The sequence below is a fragment of the Schistocerca nitens genome, chromosome 4 (assembly GCF_023898315.1).
Source record: "Schistocerca nitens isolate TAMUIC-IGC-003100 chromosome 4, iqSchNite1.1, whole genome shotgun sequence".
Classification (NCBI taxonomy): domain Eukaryota; kingdom Metazoa; phylum Arthropoda; class Insecta; order Orthoptera; family Acrididae; genus Schistocerca; species Schistocerca nitens.
In genome coordinates, this window is record NC_064617.1 from 385,995,919 (window position 1) to 386,013,196 (window position 17,278).

Below are 17,278 nucleotides of genomic sequence, written 5' to 3' on the forward strand. Positions count from 1 at the left end.
GCTAATAATATGTGACTTGTTCTTGCCTAACTAAGAAAATTAAATTTCCTGTGTGCATTCTATGTAAATAATATTGAGTATTATGTACACTTTCTACACAAGTGTTAAAGAACAAGAATTAAAATTAATTTTGACTCATTGAGTTTCTTCATCCATTCCAATAGCCAATTATCATCCTGCAATTTCACGTCCATGTGTTTTTTCTTAAATTCAAAAACTGAAAGTTAGTTGGATGTTTAAGACAGAACCGATGATTTCTTCACTGGTTAAACTGTCTTCATATTAAAGTTTTTATTACATTCATCTCAATACATTTCTTCAAGCCACTTGCTAAGCATTCTCATATTAAACACTTGGCTACGAATTCGACATTATGACTACCACGTCCAAAGAAGAACTTGTGACTGTGACAGATGGGATTAAATCTAAGCCCATAGGTGTAATTCACAATTCCTTCAACAGCTGATTTGTAAAAGACATTTTGAATTTTACTATAATTATTTCAGATACTACAAAATTACAAAATAGATTAATTTATTATATTTTGATTTTTGAATAAAAGTAAGAAAAATTCACTCACCTGTGGCAGAATCCTGTGTGTGTGCTAAAGATATGTTATTTTGCGCTAGGAAAATATAAATGAAATAACTGCTATCACATTTTATGAAGAATTATAACATTTTTAGGGGTTATTTTTACTCATCTTAGCTGGTAATCTGTCGCAGCAGATGTCCTGAAACAGTAACTGTAGGTTTTTACTGTAAAGTAAAAACAATATTTAATCAAGTATAGTGTTTCATTTAATATTTATTACAGTTTCAAGATAAAGACATCTTGACAAATCTGAAATAAGTTGGAACATACTTACAATAATGAATTAATTGTGCACAAGTAGCTACATGCTCTCTGTCCAAAATCACACAAAGTACTGACTCCCTCTGCCAACGCGGCAGTTAGTATTTATACTTTCTTAACAATCCTTGGCATTGTTTAAAATTATTATTTCATTAATTAACATTTAAAACTCTCATCCATAAACAAATTACACATCTCATTGATTACCTAGATTCTTATATATTACATACATGAGTGAATTCTAATCTTTATATAAGTTGAAGCAAGTATAAACACTTATGTATCTAATGTTAACAATACACTTGTTATATTTACTAATTACAGGAGATTCATATCATGTAAAATGTTCCTACCAATTAACAGACTTCTACACATTAGTGTAATTAAGATTTTGTAATTATCTCCTTTGTAACTTTTTCACAAGTACATATTTCCACACATGTCTATTGTTAAAATTTATGCGTTTTTATTAGTTTTAATTGGACTGTTACATTTCAGTATCACAATCTGAACTGAATGACACCATGTTATGCAAGTTAATTAGCAAACCGCATCCCCTCCCACTTTATCTTATATATATTATAGTCGACTATGATTATGTGTACCTAATTTGTCAGAAGGGCATTGATTGTGAAGAAGATTGACTGAACCTTGTGGAAAAATATATAAATAATTACCAGTATGGCAACTAAATACGCTGTCTTAATAAACACTGAGTGCAAGGATATGTAATTATAAAGATCATTTTAGACTGGTTAACTGAATCTATCATTAAGTGAAATATGTATTTTTAGTGAACTTACAGTCATGCAGTGTGATAATTTGGTCACCAGTCTTAGAGTGGACAACTTTTTTGTAAAGTGAATGGGCTATAATCAGTCTTAAGTTCATGTAACAATGCATATTGTATGTGGAGATAAAATAAATTTAGTTAAGTCAAAGTTGATAAAATTGTTTGATGTAATGCTTAAGAAATTTAAAACTAGCTGGATTACAGCAGTATCCTACAAGGTAATAATGATATAGAGTTTTGCAAGATGACTTTTCCAAGTAGTTAAAAATCACTCTCAGTATTACTTCATTTAAACATTAATCACTACAAGATGACAGCAGTACAACATTGTGGTGCTGGAATATCATAGCCCAGATAACAATGCATAAAGTACTCAAACGCCCAGAATATATGTTGATATAGTTACGTAAGAAGTAAAAATTACCATGATTCACTGGATTCAATGGTCTCAACAGTTCATTGAAATGTTTACTTGCCAAAGCCAGCCAATTTTAAAATTTCACACAGATTGAAACCAGTCAACTTTAAAATAAAAATAAAAATATTTTATGTGGTCAAGAATGTTTTTCATTTAAACATTTTAATAATGCTTTTTAACCACTGTTATTTCCATGAACTATGTTTCAAAAAAATCGAGTTGTTAATGTCGCTACTAAATTTATGTTAATGATTTTTGTTATTTAGCAATAATATGGACTTTGGAATTCAAGAAAATATTTAATTTTACTTTCTGGGAGGGGATGCGGTTTGCTACTTAACTTGCATAACATGGTGTCAGTCAGTTCAGATTGTAATACTGAAATGTAACAGTCCAATGAAATTTAACATCATAATGTGATACTTGTAACATAAGGTAATAGGACTTGGCTGCTGTTGCTGCTAATAATGACTTAGGTTATTGATGGCAATGAAATAGTGATTGAAGATCACAGAAAAGTTACATCATCCAATTCAATAAAAACACTGACAAGCCTTTATCATTCCACACATTCTAAATTCTGAAGTGGTTCGGTTTTAGAAGTTTGGAAGCTGCAGATCCTAAGTAGTAGTTTAGTGGAACTATATACCACAATGCCAAACAGAATATTTGGTCTCTAGTTCCAATATTCCTTATAGTAGCTGTGGTCAAACAGTACTCTTCCTTTTAGGTCTCTTGAATCATAATTATAAGTAACCATTGTACTGTGGCCCATAGAAACTTCTGTACCTGTCACAGACACAAGCAATTGCTGCATACATATTTGTTGTGCCAGACCCATTCACACTTGTGTCCTTCCTTACAACTACACCACTTCCATACCATAGTGTGTTAGTACCAAAGACAGTCCACACTCCAAAGGTTGTGTTTTACCCTTCAGACAGTTTCGGTAACTTGATATTACTGTACAGATTTTACAAAATTGTTTTTAATCATTCCGGTAATATTTCATTTATCACAAATGCATTCCTTGTATTTAGTTTACAAGTTTTACACAATAATGAAAGGGATCGTACAAAAGAAGAAGAAGAAGAAGAAGAAGAAGAAGAAAACATTTGTGAAAAAGAATAAAATTAAATATTTCAGTAGTAATCCTGTGTTACATACTGTGCTATGCTATGTCATATACTGTGCTATTTTGTCACAGACAGTAGGCAGTGTCTTCAAAAAACTGAACAGACTGATAAACCTGATAGTATTTTGTCTCTGTTACATAAAATTATATTGTATTTTGGAAATTACATTGGAGATTCATTTAATTGCAGATATTACCACATCCTTCATTTGTTTATGTTGCTCAATTCCATGTGAGCAAAAGTACAATTGTTGTGACAGGATGTTTTGATCACATGGTGAGAGTGTGGAGCAAACTCTTAAAAGACGAAATGTACGAGGTAAGTACATTAACCATTGTTCCACAGTTTCTCCTGAAAAATTATATGCTTAATTAATTACTTTCTTTCTTTTGTGGAAGTAAGTTTTGCATCCATAACACACAAAATTTGAAATCTACACAGTATGATCTTCCTTCAAATGAAGCACATTGTATTAAAACTTCAGAAAACTATCGTTAAAAATGTGCACTATGTATAGAAAACCATGTCACCAACTCATAAAAAAATCTAATTATATCAAGTGTTCCTTCACTGTACATGTATGAACTCGTTATCTTTGCACTTAATAACCATGATTTATGTGTAGCAAATCAGTTACATCACAATTACAACACCAGGAATCAAAATAATTTTCTGCTGCCAGCCCACCATTTAAAACTTTATACACTATATGGGTCTGAAAATTAACAACAAAGCAAAAGGAAAAGAACTGTATTAATCTAGAGACTTCAAAAAACTATTACATGACAAACTGGTGCAGAAATGTTACTGTTCAATTAAAGAGTTCATGAAGGACAATCTGAAAATTTGCTCAGAAGAGAACGAACACTTACTTACAAAGTTACAGATCATTATTAAAAAAAAAAAATCATCAGTTATGTATTAAGTACCATATATTATATTAACAATATTTTAAGAAAAGCTGTAAGTAAATTTTTGCGTTTTGACAAGTCTCCTGTACATTAAGTCAGTGACTTGAAATTTTGTTTTATGAGGTAATAAGTTTCTGTTCTGTTCTAAACTTTCAAATCAGTTCACTGTCTGCTGAAGAGAGAAAATTAATTTTGAAAATATGATATTCTTGTTATTCCCTTACAATAGTAAATATTTGATGATCCACAGAAGAACTAAAATTGGTTTGCCAGTCAGAGGATGCACAGAGTTATGTCTAGATTAGAGTAATGTTAGATTAGCCACAGTATTCATACAGGGAGATGACATCCTCAGAATACAAACAAGGAGCTGAATATTCCAGTTCATGTTTGAAATAATTATTCTTTATGTACTCTCTCTCTCTCTCTCTCTGTTATGTGCTGATGTTCCTCATGATACAGTGTTTTAAGCTGTGGATATGAAATGAGCATTATATTCTGTAAAATTCTGTAATCAGTTTTAGGATAACAATGCATTTGTACCTTTTCTTGACTCATGTGTTCTTCACTAACACCATATAGATGCAACAATATTTTATTCATGAACTCTTGGACATGTTTTAGGACAAACATACTATCAAGAGTAAGATATGATTATTTGTGGAATTGAAAGTATTTACCTGTAGATGTCATGGTACAAGTACTTTCTCGCTGTTATGCTCAGATAATGTGAACTACACTGATGTGAAAAAATGCTGTGGACTTAACAATTTATGTATGTACAGTAATTCATAGTGCAGGAGGACACAAATTAATATCAAATGAAGTCATTTATGCACGTAAAATCTCCTGCCTATCAGCTTCTTTTAGTGGTTAGGGAGAGAGAGAATGTGAATTGTTCAGAGTGGATGTAGCTATGCTAATGCACATTTAGCTGCATCAGAAATTGCAAGTCCAGAAATGCCTGCAGGTATGGATGCATGCAAGTTAAGAAATGTTGTGAGGGTTCTGGAACACTGCTTGAAGATTAATTTCTTTTATTCTTAGTGTGTGGCATGATATTTACCTTGTCTCCCCAATGATGTACAACAATGCTGGCATGGCTTTGTTGGCTACTCTCTCTTCACGTTGACTTCTTCTCTGAAAAGGTCCATTTAAAAATGCAAGTCCTTGTCACATCGGGATGTGGAGAGTAGCACATAGCTCAATAGGAGAATGAAAACTAGCAACTTCTACATATTATAACTTTTAATTAAGATAATATTGGGAGAGTGCAAGTACATATGTTCTTTATTGCACCATCTCAAAAGACGAGTAGACTCTGACAGCTGTGTAAAAAGCAACTGAGTTACTTAAAAAATTGATAGTATAGCTTTCAATTTTCTGTCATCTTTGTCTGATATAATCATACCTCCCTACAATATTTTCATTGCATGGGATGGCATAAATAAGAATCATTACAAATATGAATATAATAGAGGGAAACATTCCACGTGGGAAAAATATATCTAAAAACAAAGATGACATAACTTACCAAATGAAAGTGTTGGTATGTTGATAGAGACACTAACAAACACAAACACACACACAAAATTCAAGCTTTCGCAACCCATGGTTGCTTCATCAGGAAAGAGGGAAGGAGAGGGAAAGATGAAAGGATGTGGGTTTTAAGGAAGAGGGTAAGGAGTCATTCCAATCCCGGGAGCGGAAAGACTTACCTTAGGGGGAAAAAGGGACAGGTATACACTCGCACACACACAAATATCCATCCGCACATATACAGGTACAAGCAGACATATGTAAAGACAAAGAGTTTTCAACTCTGTAACATATTGGCGTACCTCTCACCCGTCATGGTAGCAGTTACTGACGTTTTGCTGTCGAGCATGGGTGTCAATCTGTACCTCTCTCTCTACATTATTCTGTGATTTATTCAGTTTTCAAATTTATACTGACTTTTTGATCACCCGGTATGTATAAAAGTTGTATTACTGTGTCTTGTAGGACCAAGTATTATTTTTTGTACATGTTTTGTACAATTTTGTATGTATTATCCTTTGTACTACTTAATGCAAAATTTTGTATGCTCCTTTTGCACAAATTGTTTCCCATAAATTTGCGTGTACTTTTAGACAACATCCATACAATATTTATTGTCTACAGAGGGATAAATAAATAAATAAATAAATAAAAAATAAATGTGCTAATGCACAATTAGCCACACCAAAAATTGTAAGGCCAGAAATGCATGCAGGTATGGATGTATGTGGGTTAAGAAATGTTGTGACAGTTCTGGAACATTGCTTGAAGATGAATTCCTTTGAGTCTTATGTGCAGCTTGATATTTATCTTGTCTCCCCAATGATGTACAACAATGGTTGCATTGGCTGTCCTCTCTATGTGCTGACTTCTTTTGCAGAAAGGTCCATTAAAAATGCAAGTCCTTGTCGCATGTACCTCGGTAAGAGAATAAACACTTGTGACTTCTGCATATTACAACTTTTAATTTTCACAATATTGGGAGATTGAAAGTACATATGTCTTTATCACACCATCTCAAAAGACTGACAGACACTGAGATCAATGCAAAAAAAAATTGAGGTGCATAAAAAAATTGATAGTATAGCTCAACTTATTCTGGTATAATCATATCTCTCTATGATATCTGTTCCACACAGTGACAGCATGAATAAAAATCATTACAAATAGTTATTTACATGTGTAGGCCATTTAAATAAACTACACTTTCAGAACAAAGTGTTTTTACATTAATGACTAACCATCACTTAATTCTGAGCCTCAGTATATAATACAAAACAGTAAATAAAGATTTTTGTCTGTACAGAGAGTGTCATTTGTCATTTAATTTTTGGAAAAGGTACATGACTTTTAAAGGCTTTATTTATTATAGATGTTTTTTAAAATGGCTGCTATTCCAATTTTGTTGTTGTAGAGGTTGAATAATTCCCAGGTTATGGCATCATTTACATGATAAGATGGAAACTTAACTATTTAAGTATTATCTTGAGATAAGGGAGCTGGAAGGTTAATTGCTGATATACAGTTATGTGTTTTTTTATGTTTAGATGAATTTACTTTTAATAATTCATTTTGTGTTATGAGGGACAGCCAAATAAGAAAGGAAAATTGTTATACTGAGGATAGAAGATGGATATTAAAATTTTGGATAAGGAGAATGAAAATTTCAGGATGTGGATTTTTTTTTCAAAAACCCTGTCCTGTAATATCCAACACTTACAAGAAAAAATTATTTCTTTTTCTAAAAATACCCTTTCCACACTATGAATCCACATTTCCTTTGTTATAGGTCAATATCAGCTGCAAAGAAATCAAAGAGAGAGAGTGGCTATCTAGTCTTTCATGACAGAGTCCTTAGATAAAAACTGCTCAGTTAATTTGTCTACTGTCCATGTTCGATGATTGTGAGCAGTGGCCTCATGCAAGGTGACTGATTCAAAGTGTTCGTTGCGTACAGTACCTGTCACAGTATTTTCTCACTAACAGATCACAATGGACCTTCATTCATTGCCTGCAGCAGTGCCTGTTGAACTTGGAAGTGACTTTGGTTCACAAGCTATGAAACACATCTCCAGTTCCTCTGTCAGGAAATTTTCCCAACCACAATTCTGACATTGTGTGTCATGGCCATGTGTGTCACATCCCTGTTGTGGACACATTGAACAGTCCACATGGAAACACAAACATATAGAGCCCCTTCAAACACCATACGATCATGGTTACAGCCAAACACAAGTACCCCTTTTTTATATTCTGTCACATCCTTACTTTTTCTCATGTGTTTATACAATGTCTGCTTGAAACATAAATGTCTTACTGATTGCTACTTTTTTTATGCTCATGTACAGGCAGTGTCCATGATTTGAATGCTGCACTATCTGTTGTTGTTGTTGTTGTGGTCTTCAGTCCTGAGACTGGTTTGATGCAGCTCTCCACGCCACTCTATCCTGTGCAAGCTGCTTCATCTCCCAGTACCTACTGCAACCTACATCCTTCTGAATCTGCTTAGTGTATTGATCTCTTGGTCTCCCTCTATGATTATTACCCTCCACGCTGCCCTCCAATGCTAAATTTGTGATCCCTTGATGCCTCAAAACATGTCCTACCAACTGATCCCTTCTTCTAGTCAAGTTGTGCCACAAACTTCTCTTCTCCCCAATCCTATTCAATACCTCCTCATTAGTTACGTGATCTACCCACCTTATCTTCAGCATTCTTCTGTAGCACCACATTTCAAAAGCTTCTATTCTCTTCTTGTCCAAACTGGTTATCGTCCATGTTTCACTTCCATACATGGCTACACTCCATACAAATACTTTCAGAAACGACTTCCTGACACTTAAATCTATACTCGATGTTAACAAATTTCTCTTCTTCAGAAACGATTTCCTTGCCATTACCAGTCTACATTTTATATCCTCTCTACTTCGACCATCATCAGTTATTTTGCTTCCTAAATAGCAAATATCCTTTACTACTTTAATTGTCTCATTTCCTAATCTAATCCCCTCAGCATCACCCGATTTAATTTGACTACATTCCATTATCCTCGTTTTGCTTTTGTTGATATTCATCTTATATCCTCCTTTCAAGACACTGTCCATTCCGTTCAACTGCTCTTCCAAGTCCTTTGCTGTCTCTGACAGAATTACAATGTCATCGGCGAACCTCAAAGTTTTTACTTCTTCTCCATGAATTTTAATACCTACTCTGAATTTTTCTTTTGTTTCCTTTACTGCTTGCTCAATATACAGATTGAATAACATCGGGGAGAGGCTACAACCCTGTCTCACTCCTTTCCCAACCACTACTTCCCTTTCATGCCCCTCGACTCTTATAATTGCCATCTGGTTTCTGTACAAATTGTAAATAGCCTTTCGCTCCCTGTATTTTACCCCTGCCACCTTCAGAATTTGAAAGAGAGTATTCCAGTTAACGTTGTCAAAAGCTTTCTCTAAGTCTACAAATGCTAGAAACGTAGGTTTGCCTTTTCTTAATCTTTCTTCTAAGATAAGTCGTAAGGTTAGTATTGCCTCACGTGTTCCAACATTTCTACGGAATCCAAACTGATCTTCCCCGAGGTCCGCTTCTACCAGTTTTTCCATTCGTCTGTAAAGAATTCGCGTTAGCATTTTGCAGCTGTGACTTATTAAACTGATAGTTCGGTAATTTTCACATCTGTCAACACCTGCTTTCTTTGGGATTGGAATTATTATATTCTTCTTGAAGTCTGTGGGCATTTCACCTGTCTCATACATCTTCCTCACCAGATGGTAGAGTTTTGTCATGACTGGCTCTCCCAAGGCCATCAGTAGTTCTAATGGAATGTTGTCTACTCCGGGGGCCTTGTTTCGACTCAGGTCTTTCAGTGCTCTGTCAAACTCCTCACGCATTATCTTATCTCCCATTTCATCTTCACCTACATCCTCTTCCATTTCCATAATATTGTCCTCAAGTACATCGCCCTTGTATAAACCCTCTATATACTCCTTCCACCTTTCTGCCTTCACTTCTTTGCTTAGAACTGGGTTGCCATCTGAGCTCTTGATATTCATACAAGTGGTTCTCTTCTCTCCAAAGGTCTCTTTAATTTTCCTGTAGGCAGTATCTATCTTACCCCTAGTGAGACAAGCCTCTACATCCTTACATTTGTCCTCTAGCCATCTCTGCTTAGCCATTTTGCACTTCCTGTCGATCTCATTTTTGAGACGTTTGTATTCCTTTTTGCCTGCTTCATTTACTGCATTTTTATATTTTCTCCTTTCATCAATTAAATTCAATATTTCTTCTGTTACCCAAGGATTTCTATTATCCCTCATCTTTTTACCTACTTGATCCTCTGCTGCCTTCACTACTTCATCCCTCAGAGCTACCCATTCTTCTTCTACTGTATTTCTTTCCCCCATTCCTGTCAGTTGTTCCCTTATGCTCTCCCTGAAACTCTCTACAACCTCTGGTTCTTTCAGTTTATCCAATTCCCATCTCCTTAAATTCCCACCTTTTTGCAGTTTCTTCAGTTTCAATCTGCAGTTCATAACCAATAGATTGTGGTCAGAATCCACATCTGCCCCTGGAAATGTCTTACAATTTAAAACCTGGTTCCTAAATCTCTGTCTTACCATTATATAATCTATCTGATACCTTTTAGTATCTCCAGGATTCTTCCAGGTATACAACCTTCTTTTATGATTCTTGAACCAAGTGTTAGCTATGATTAAGTTATGCTCTGTGCAAAATTCTACAAGGCGGCTTCCTCTTTCATTTCTTCCTCCCAATCCATATTCACCTACTATGTTTCCTTCTCTCCCTTTTCCTACTGACGAATTCCAGTCACCCATGACTATTGAATTTTCGTCTCCCTTCACTACCTGAATAATTTCTTTTATCTCATCATACATTTCATCAATTTCTTCATCATCTGCAGAGCTAGTTGGCATATAAACTTGTACTACTGTAGTAGGCATGGGCTTTGTGTCTATCTTGGCCACAATAATGCGTTCACTATGCTGTTTGTAGTAGCTAACCTATTTTTTTATTCATTATTAAACCTTCTCCTGCATTACCCCTATTTGATTTTGTATTTATAACTTTGTAATCACCTGACCAAAAGTCTTGTTCCTCCTGCCACCGAACTTCACTAATTCCCACTATATCTAACTTTAACCTATCCATTTCCCTTTTTAAATTTTCTAACCTACCTGCCCGATTAAGGGATCTGACATTCCACGCTCCGATCCGTAGAATGCCAGTTTTCTTTCTCCTGATAACGATGTCCCCTTGAGTAGTTCCCACCTGGAGATCCGAATGGGGGACTATTTTACCTCCGGAATATTTTACCCAAGAGGATGCCATCATCATTTAATCATACAGTAAAGCTGCATGTCCTCGGGAAAAATTACGGCTGTAGTTTCCCCTTGCTTTCAGCCGTTCGCAGTACCAGCACAGCAAGGCCGTTTTGGTTAATGTTTCAAGGCCAGATCAGTCAATCATCCAGACTGTTGCCCCTGCAACTACTGAAAAGGCTGCTGCCCCTCTTCAGGAACCACATGTTTGTCTGGCCTCCCAACAGATACCCCTCCGTTGTGGTTGCACCTACGGTACGGCCATCTGTATCGCTGAGGCACGCAAGCCTCCCCACCAACGGCAAGGTCCATGGTTCATGGGGGGGCTGCACTATCTGGAAAGGCTTAATGATTCATTTGTGCATGCACACTTTGGTGACTAATTTTTTGCCAAGTGAGCTTATCAAGAAAGAGAGTGCTTCATTTAATGCACAGGATGAATTTAATCAACATAATCAACAATTAAAGGTAGAATATAAACAGCAATGCAAAAGTCTTCAACATATCGTCAAAGTGAGACCCACACACTTATTAAAAATATAATAATAATAATAATAATAAAACAAAATCTCATTAATAAGTGTAACCACCGTGGAGCATTTTAGGCACAAAATGAATCAACTCAGGAACCCAAACGAAAGGGAATTTGGAAGAAATAGAAAAGACTATGTGGAGCTGAAGACATTTACGAAAACAACGCTATGAAAATGTATAAACAGCTCTTGAGTGTTTTGCTAGTACTGTCAAATACAAACATTTTTCTGGTGAACTTTACCCACAGGCATGATTTACCTGAATGGTCATGTGTGAATAAGGAAATTCACAGAAGTAATGCGTAACTTAAAAGTAATTGTAGGCTATTCAGCAATGTGAAATTAATTGACTCAAGTACACTTGATAGAGAATGTGTTACAAAACATGGGCTTCACCTTAACAGAAATGGGAATGCCAGTTTAGGAACCTTAATAAGGGAAGCAATTAAATGTAATTACAAAGTGACAGCCACTGAACTGGGATGGTATAAATCTTCAATAGCAGAAACACCAGCACAAACAGCAGCAGCACACAAATGGACCATCCAAAAAACAGAAGCAACCGAGGAACCTACTACTGACCCAACATTAGCAGCAGCAGAACTAACAACAGAAGCAATAGTTACAGCATCAAAAACCAACCAACCAGAATCATTAGGAGTCACAGCAACATCAGAAGCAGTAGTTCCACCATAAATAACCAAGCAACCAGAATCACTGGCATTCACTGCAACAGCACACAGTAGCAGCAGTGGTAATAGGAGCAGTCATCACACAAGAAGAAGGCAGCCACCCTTGAGAAGCCAGGATTTTTGCTGGGGGGGGGGGGGGGGGGCAAAACAGTGAACAACAGCACATAACAGGGAAAAAGGGTGAATGTTTGCAAGCAGAGGAATCTACAACAAGGTATGAAATCTTGTAACAGTGTAAGAGAAAATTCATCAACAGAGTGTAAAGTCACAGGTCAGTCGGATTGTTCAAATCAGCTAAGAATTATGAGTCTGAACATTCAGTGTCTTAAAAACAAGTACCTTGAACTTGAGGTAGCAGAAAATAGTGACCATTTTGATTGTTTATGTATTATGGAACATTGGTGCAGGGACAGTGAACTAAACAGCATAAACTTAAGCCAATATAAACTTGCCAGTCAGTACTGTAGGCAAAATGCCAAAGGTGGTGGTGTATGCATTTATCTAAATTCCAAGCTTAAATTTAAGTTAAGATAAGAGGATAAACCATTAACCATTGAAAAGGATTTTGAGACAGTAGCCATTCAGTTATATAGTTTAAAGAAGAAAATAATTGTTGCAGCAATTTACAGGTCACCATCTGGAGATACTGAAGTCTTTCTTAAGAATTTGGAAGAAATGCTCAACATTTTCTCAAATGAGAACTCTACCATAATTCTTTGTGGTGACTTTAATATTAATCTATTGGTCCAGAGTCCAGTAAAAAACAAGTTTTTAGACATACTAAAAAGCTTCATCATGTTCCCCCACTTACCAGCTCCCACTAGAACAACAGATTCCAGTGAAAGCCTAATAGATAACATCTTCTCAAATGTGGTCACACATGAAGTTGCAGTTACAAATGTGAATATAGGATTATCAGATCATAATGCACTAACCTTTAATCTCACTGCAACTTCCAAGGAGGAGGAAAATAAAAAGGAGTACAAACGATTTTTCTCTACTGAAAATTGTAAGTTCAAAAATAATTTAAAAAATGCAGTTTGGTCAGAGGTCTTGGCACAAACAAACACAAATGATGCTTACAACACATTTGCTTCCACTTTTATGACATACTTTGAAATGTGTTTCCCAAAAAAGCTTTTGAGTTATAGATCATCTGGATCCAAAGGGGCCTGGATTACACCCGGAATTAAAAAGTCAAGTGAAACCATGAAATTACTAAGTTTAAAGTTAAAAACATGTCATGATCAGCAGTTTGTTGAGTATGTGAGGACATACAAAAAGACTTACCGCAAAGTAATAGCAAAAGCAAAATTATTAAGTAATGATAGATTAATAAGGCAGGCTAGTAACAAGTCCAGAATGATGTGGAAAATGGTAAAAAAAGAAACCGGGGATCAAACTAAATAACAGGAAATCAATCTTAAAAATAATGAAAATATTCCCATAGAAAAAGTCATTAAATGCTTTAAATCCAAAATGTCCTCTGGGTTGGATGATGTACTTGTATCAATAATTAAGAAAATTGCTCCATGTGTTGTCAAACCTATAGTGCACATAGCAAACTTGTCCCTTAGTGAAGGGATATTTCCGGATAAACTTAAAATCTCTAAAGTGATACCTCTGTACAAAAATGGTGACAGACATAAAATAGAAAATTACCGACTTATATCTCTCCTCCCAGCCTTCTCCAAAATACTTGAGGAATTAATGAAAATCAGGGTTACAAAATATCTAGAAAAACATAAACTAATAAATAACAGTCAACATGGCTTTCGAGCAGGGCACAGTACAGAAACAGACATATTGGACTACACAATAGAAATAGTTAGAAATTTGGAATCAAATAAACAGGTTGTTGGAATTAATCTAGATTTATCCAAAGCCTTCGATACTGTGAACCGTGTAATATTACTAGAGAAACTTGAAGCAATAGGCATCACGGGTACAGTTAAAAAATGGTTTGAATCTTATCTGCAAAACAGGTCACAAGTTGTTGAGCTGAGGTCATCCAACAATCTTCACAATTTTAAACTCATATCTAAACCAAACCAAATTGAAATAGGTGTTCCACAGGGCAGCATTCTGGGCCCATTATTATTTCTAATTTACATCAATGATATACAGGCTCCAGACAGCTCAGCCAAAATTCTACTATTTGCAGATGACACGAGTATCATAATTGGCGATATAAAAGAATCATTGTGTATTACAGCAGAAAAAATGCTCTCATACATACAGTCATGGTTTTATTCAAATAAGCTGACATTAAATACAAAGAAAACAAACTTTATACAGTATGGAAGCAAGTGTCAAGGGGAAAATATGTGCCATATGCTGGATAACAAACAAATAGAAAAAGTGTGCACCACAAAGTTTCTGGGAATGCGAATTGACCAAGATTTAAACTGGAATGAACACAGTGTATATCTTACTCAGAAACTTAGCTCAGCATGTTTTGCCTTAAGAATAATATCCAAGGTATGTAGCAAAGAATGTATTAGAGTGGTGTACTTTAGTTATTTCCAATCTGTTGCAAGCTACGGCATAAGTTTTTGGGGAAAAACCAGGTCAAGACTAAATGACATTTTTATTATGCAAAAAAGAGCTATTCGTATCATGACACACAGCCCACCACAAACTCACTGTAGACCCTTATTCAGACAACTAAAGATACTTACAATACCATCAATATATATTTTTAAATGCCTGGAAATGATCAGTAAAAATAACTGCGATCTCCAAACCATCTCAAGCTACCAAGATCACAATACAAGGCAAGGTAAAGACTTCCACATTCCCTATGTAGCAAAAACTAGAAGTCAGAAACATGTTAGCCACTTAGGAATAAAGCTTTGAAATGCACTTCCATCTCAAAATAAAGAATTGAAAAGCAAAAATAATTTCAACGGTGAAGTAAAAAAATACATGATGGAAAATTGCTACAACAGTGTAAATGAATACCTGTCTCAAATTGTGGATTGAAACCTGTACTTACTTTTTAAAAATTCCAACTAATTTAATTATGTTTTCAACTTCATAAATCTGTTAAATATCCGTAACACGTTTTGTGTATAAGGCGTAGTTCATGATCTATAATTGTTTATCATGAGCACGTACATTTGTTTTTTGGGTAATAAGTTCTTGTACACTACTTACGTACTATGTGTATGTAATTTGTTTGCTGTTTGTATATGTTTGTCGATTTATTATGTGTATGTGTTGTTATGTTTTACGTGTAATCAAATGACAAATCCTATATCACATGTGTGATCTATTGGATGCTAAATAAATAAATAATAAAAAAAAAATTGTTATTCCTTATGAAGACATGTTGTTGTTGTTGTGGTCTTCAGTCCTGAGACTAGTTTGATGCAGCTCTCCATGCTACTCTATCTTGTGCAAGCTTCTTCATCTCCCAGTACCCACTGCAGCCTACATCCTTTTGAATCTGCTTAGTGTATTCATCTCTTGGTTTCCCTCTAAGATTTTTACCCTCCACGCTGCCCTCCAGTACTAAATGGGTGATCCCTTGATGCCACAGAACATGTCCTACCAACCGATCCCATCTTCTAACAAGTTGTGCCACAAACCCCTCTTCTCCCCAATTCTATTCAATACCTCATCATTAGTTATGTGATCTACCCATCTAATCTTCAGCATTCTTCTGTAGCAGCACATTTCGAAAGCTTCTATTCTCTTCTTGTCTAAAGTATTTATCATCTATGTTTCACTTCCATACATGGCTACACTCCATACAAATAGTTTCAGAAATGGCTTCCTGACACTTAAATAAATACTTGATTCTAACAAATTTCTCTTCTTCAGAAATGCTTTCCTTGCCATTGCCAGTCTACATTTTATATCCTCTCTACTGCAACCATCATCAGTTATACTGCTCCCCAAATAGGAAAACTCCTTCACTACTTTAAGCCTCTCATTTCCTAATCTAATTCCCGGAGCATCACCCGATGTAATTCCTAATCAGAATTCCCTCAGAATCACCTGACTTAATTCGACTACATTCCATTATCCTCGTTTTGTTTTTGTTGATGTTCATCTTATACCCTCCTTTCAAGACACTGTGCATTCCGTTCAACTCCTCTTCCAAGTCCTTTGGTGAACCTTAAAGTTTTTATTTCTTCTCCATGGATTTTTGGGCACTGATGACCACACTTTTTAGCGCCCGAAAACCTCAAACCACACCCACCCACCCACCCACACACACACACACACACACACACACACACACACACACACACACACACACACACACACACTCCATGGAATTTAATACCTACTCTGAACTTTTATTTTGTTTGCTTGCTCAATATACAGATTGAATAGCATCTGGGAGAGGCTACAATCCTGTCTCACTCCCTAACCAACCACTGCTTCCCTTTCATGTCCCCCGACTCTTATAACTGCCATCTGGTTTCTGTACAAATTGTAAATAGCCTTTCGCTCCCTGTATTTTACCCCTGCCACCTTCAGAATTTGAATGAGAGTATTCCAGTCAACATTTTCAAAAGCTTTCTCTAGGTCTACAAATGCTAGAAACATAGGTTTGCCTTTCCTTCATCTTTCTTCTAAGATAAATCGTAGGGTCAGTATTACCTCTCGTGTTCCAACATTTCTACGGAATCCAAACTGATCTTCCCCGAGGTCAGCTTCTACCAGTTTTTCCACTTGTCTGTACAGAATTCGCGTTAATATTTTGCAGCTGTGACTTATAAAACTGATAGTTCGGTAATTTTCACATCTGTCAACACCTGTTTTCTTTGTAACTGGAATTATTATATTCTTCTTGAAGTCTGAGGGGATTTCACCTGTCTCATTTCATTTCACCTGTTTCATACATCTTGCTCACCAGATGGTAGAAATTTGTCAGGACTGGCTCTCCCAAGGCCGTCAGTTGTTCCAATGGAATGTTGTCTACTCCGGGGGCCTTGTTTAGACTCGGGTCTTTCAGTGCTCTGTCAAACTCTTCACACAGTATCGTATCTCCCATTTCATATTCATCTACATCCTCTTCCAGTTCCATAATATTGTCCTCAAG

At 35.7% G+C, this 17,278-nt stretch overlaps 1 protein-coding gene across 3 annotated transcripts in view; it reads left to right on the forward strand.

The window, feature by feature from the left end:
- Window positions 1-17,278, forward strand: part of LOC126251415 (jouberin-like) — a 299,336-nt gene that overhangs the window by 184,788 nt on the left and 97,270 nt on the right. For all 3 annotated transcript variants that reach the window (XM_049951828.1, XM_049951826.1, XM_049951825.1), the window contains exon 8: window positions 3,392-3,520. In XM_049951828.1, coding sequence (XP_049807785.1) covers window positions 3,392-3,520 — 129 coding nt within the window. The remainder of the gene's footprint in view (window positions 1-3,391; window positions 3,521-17,278) is intronic.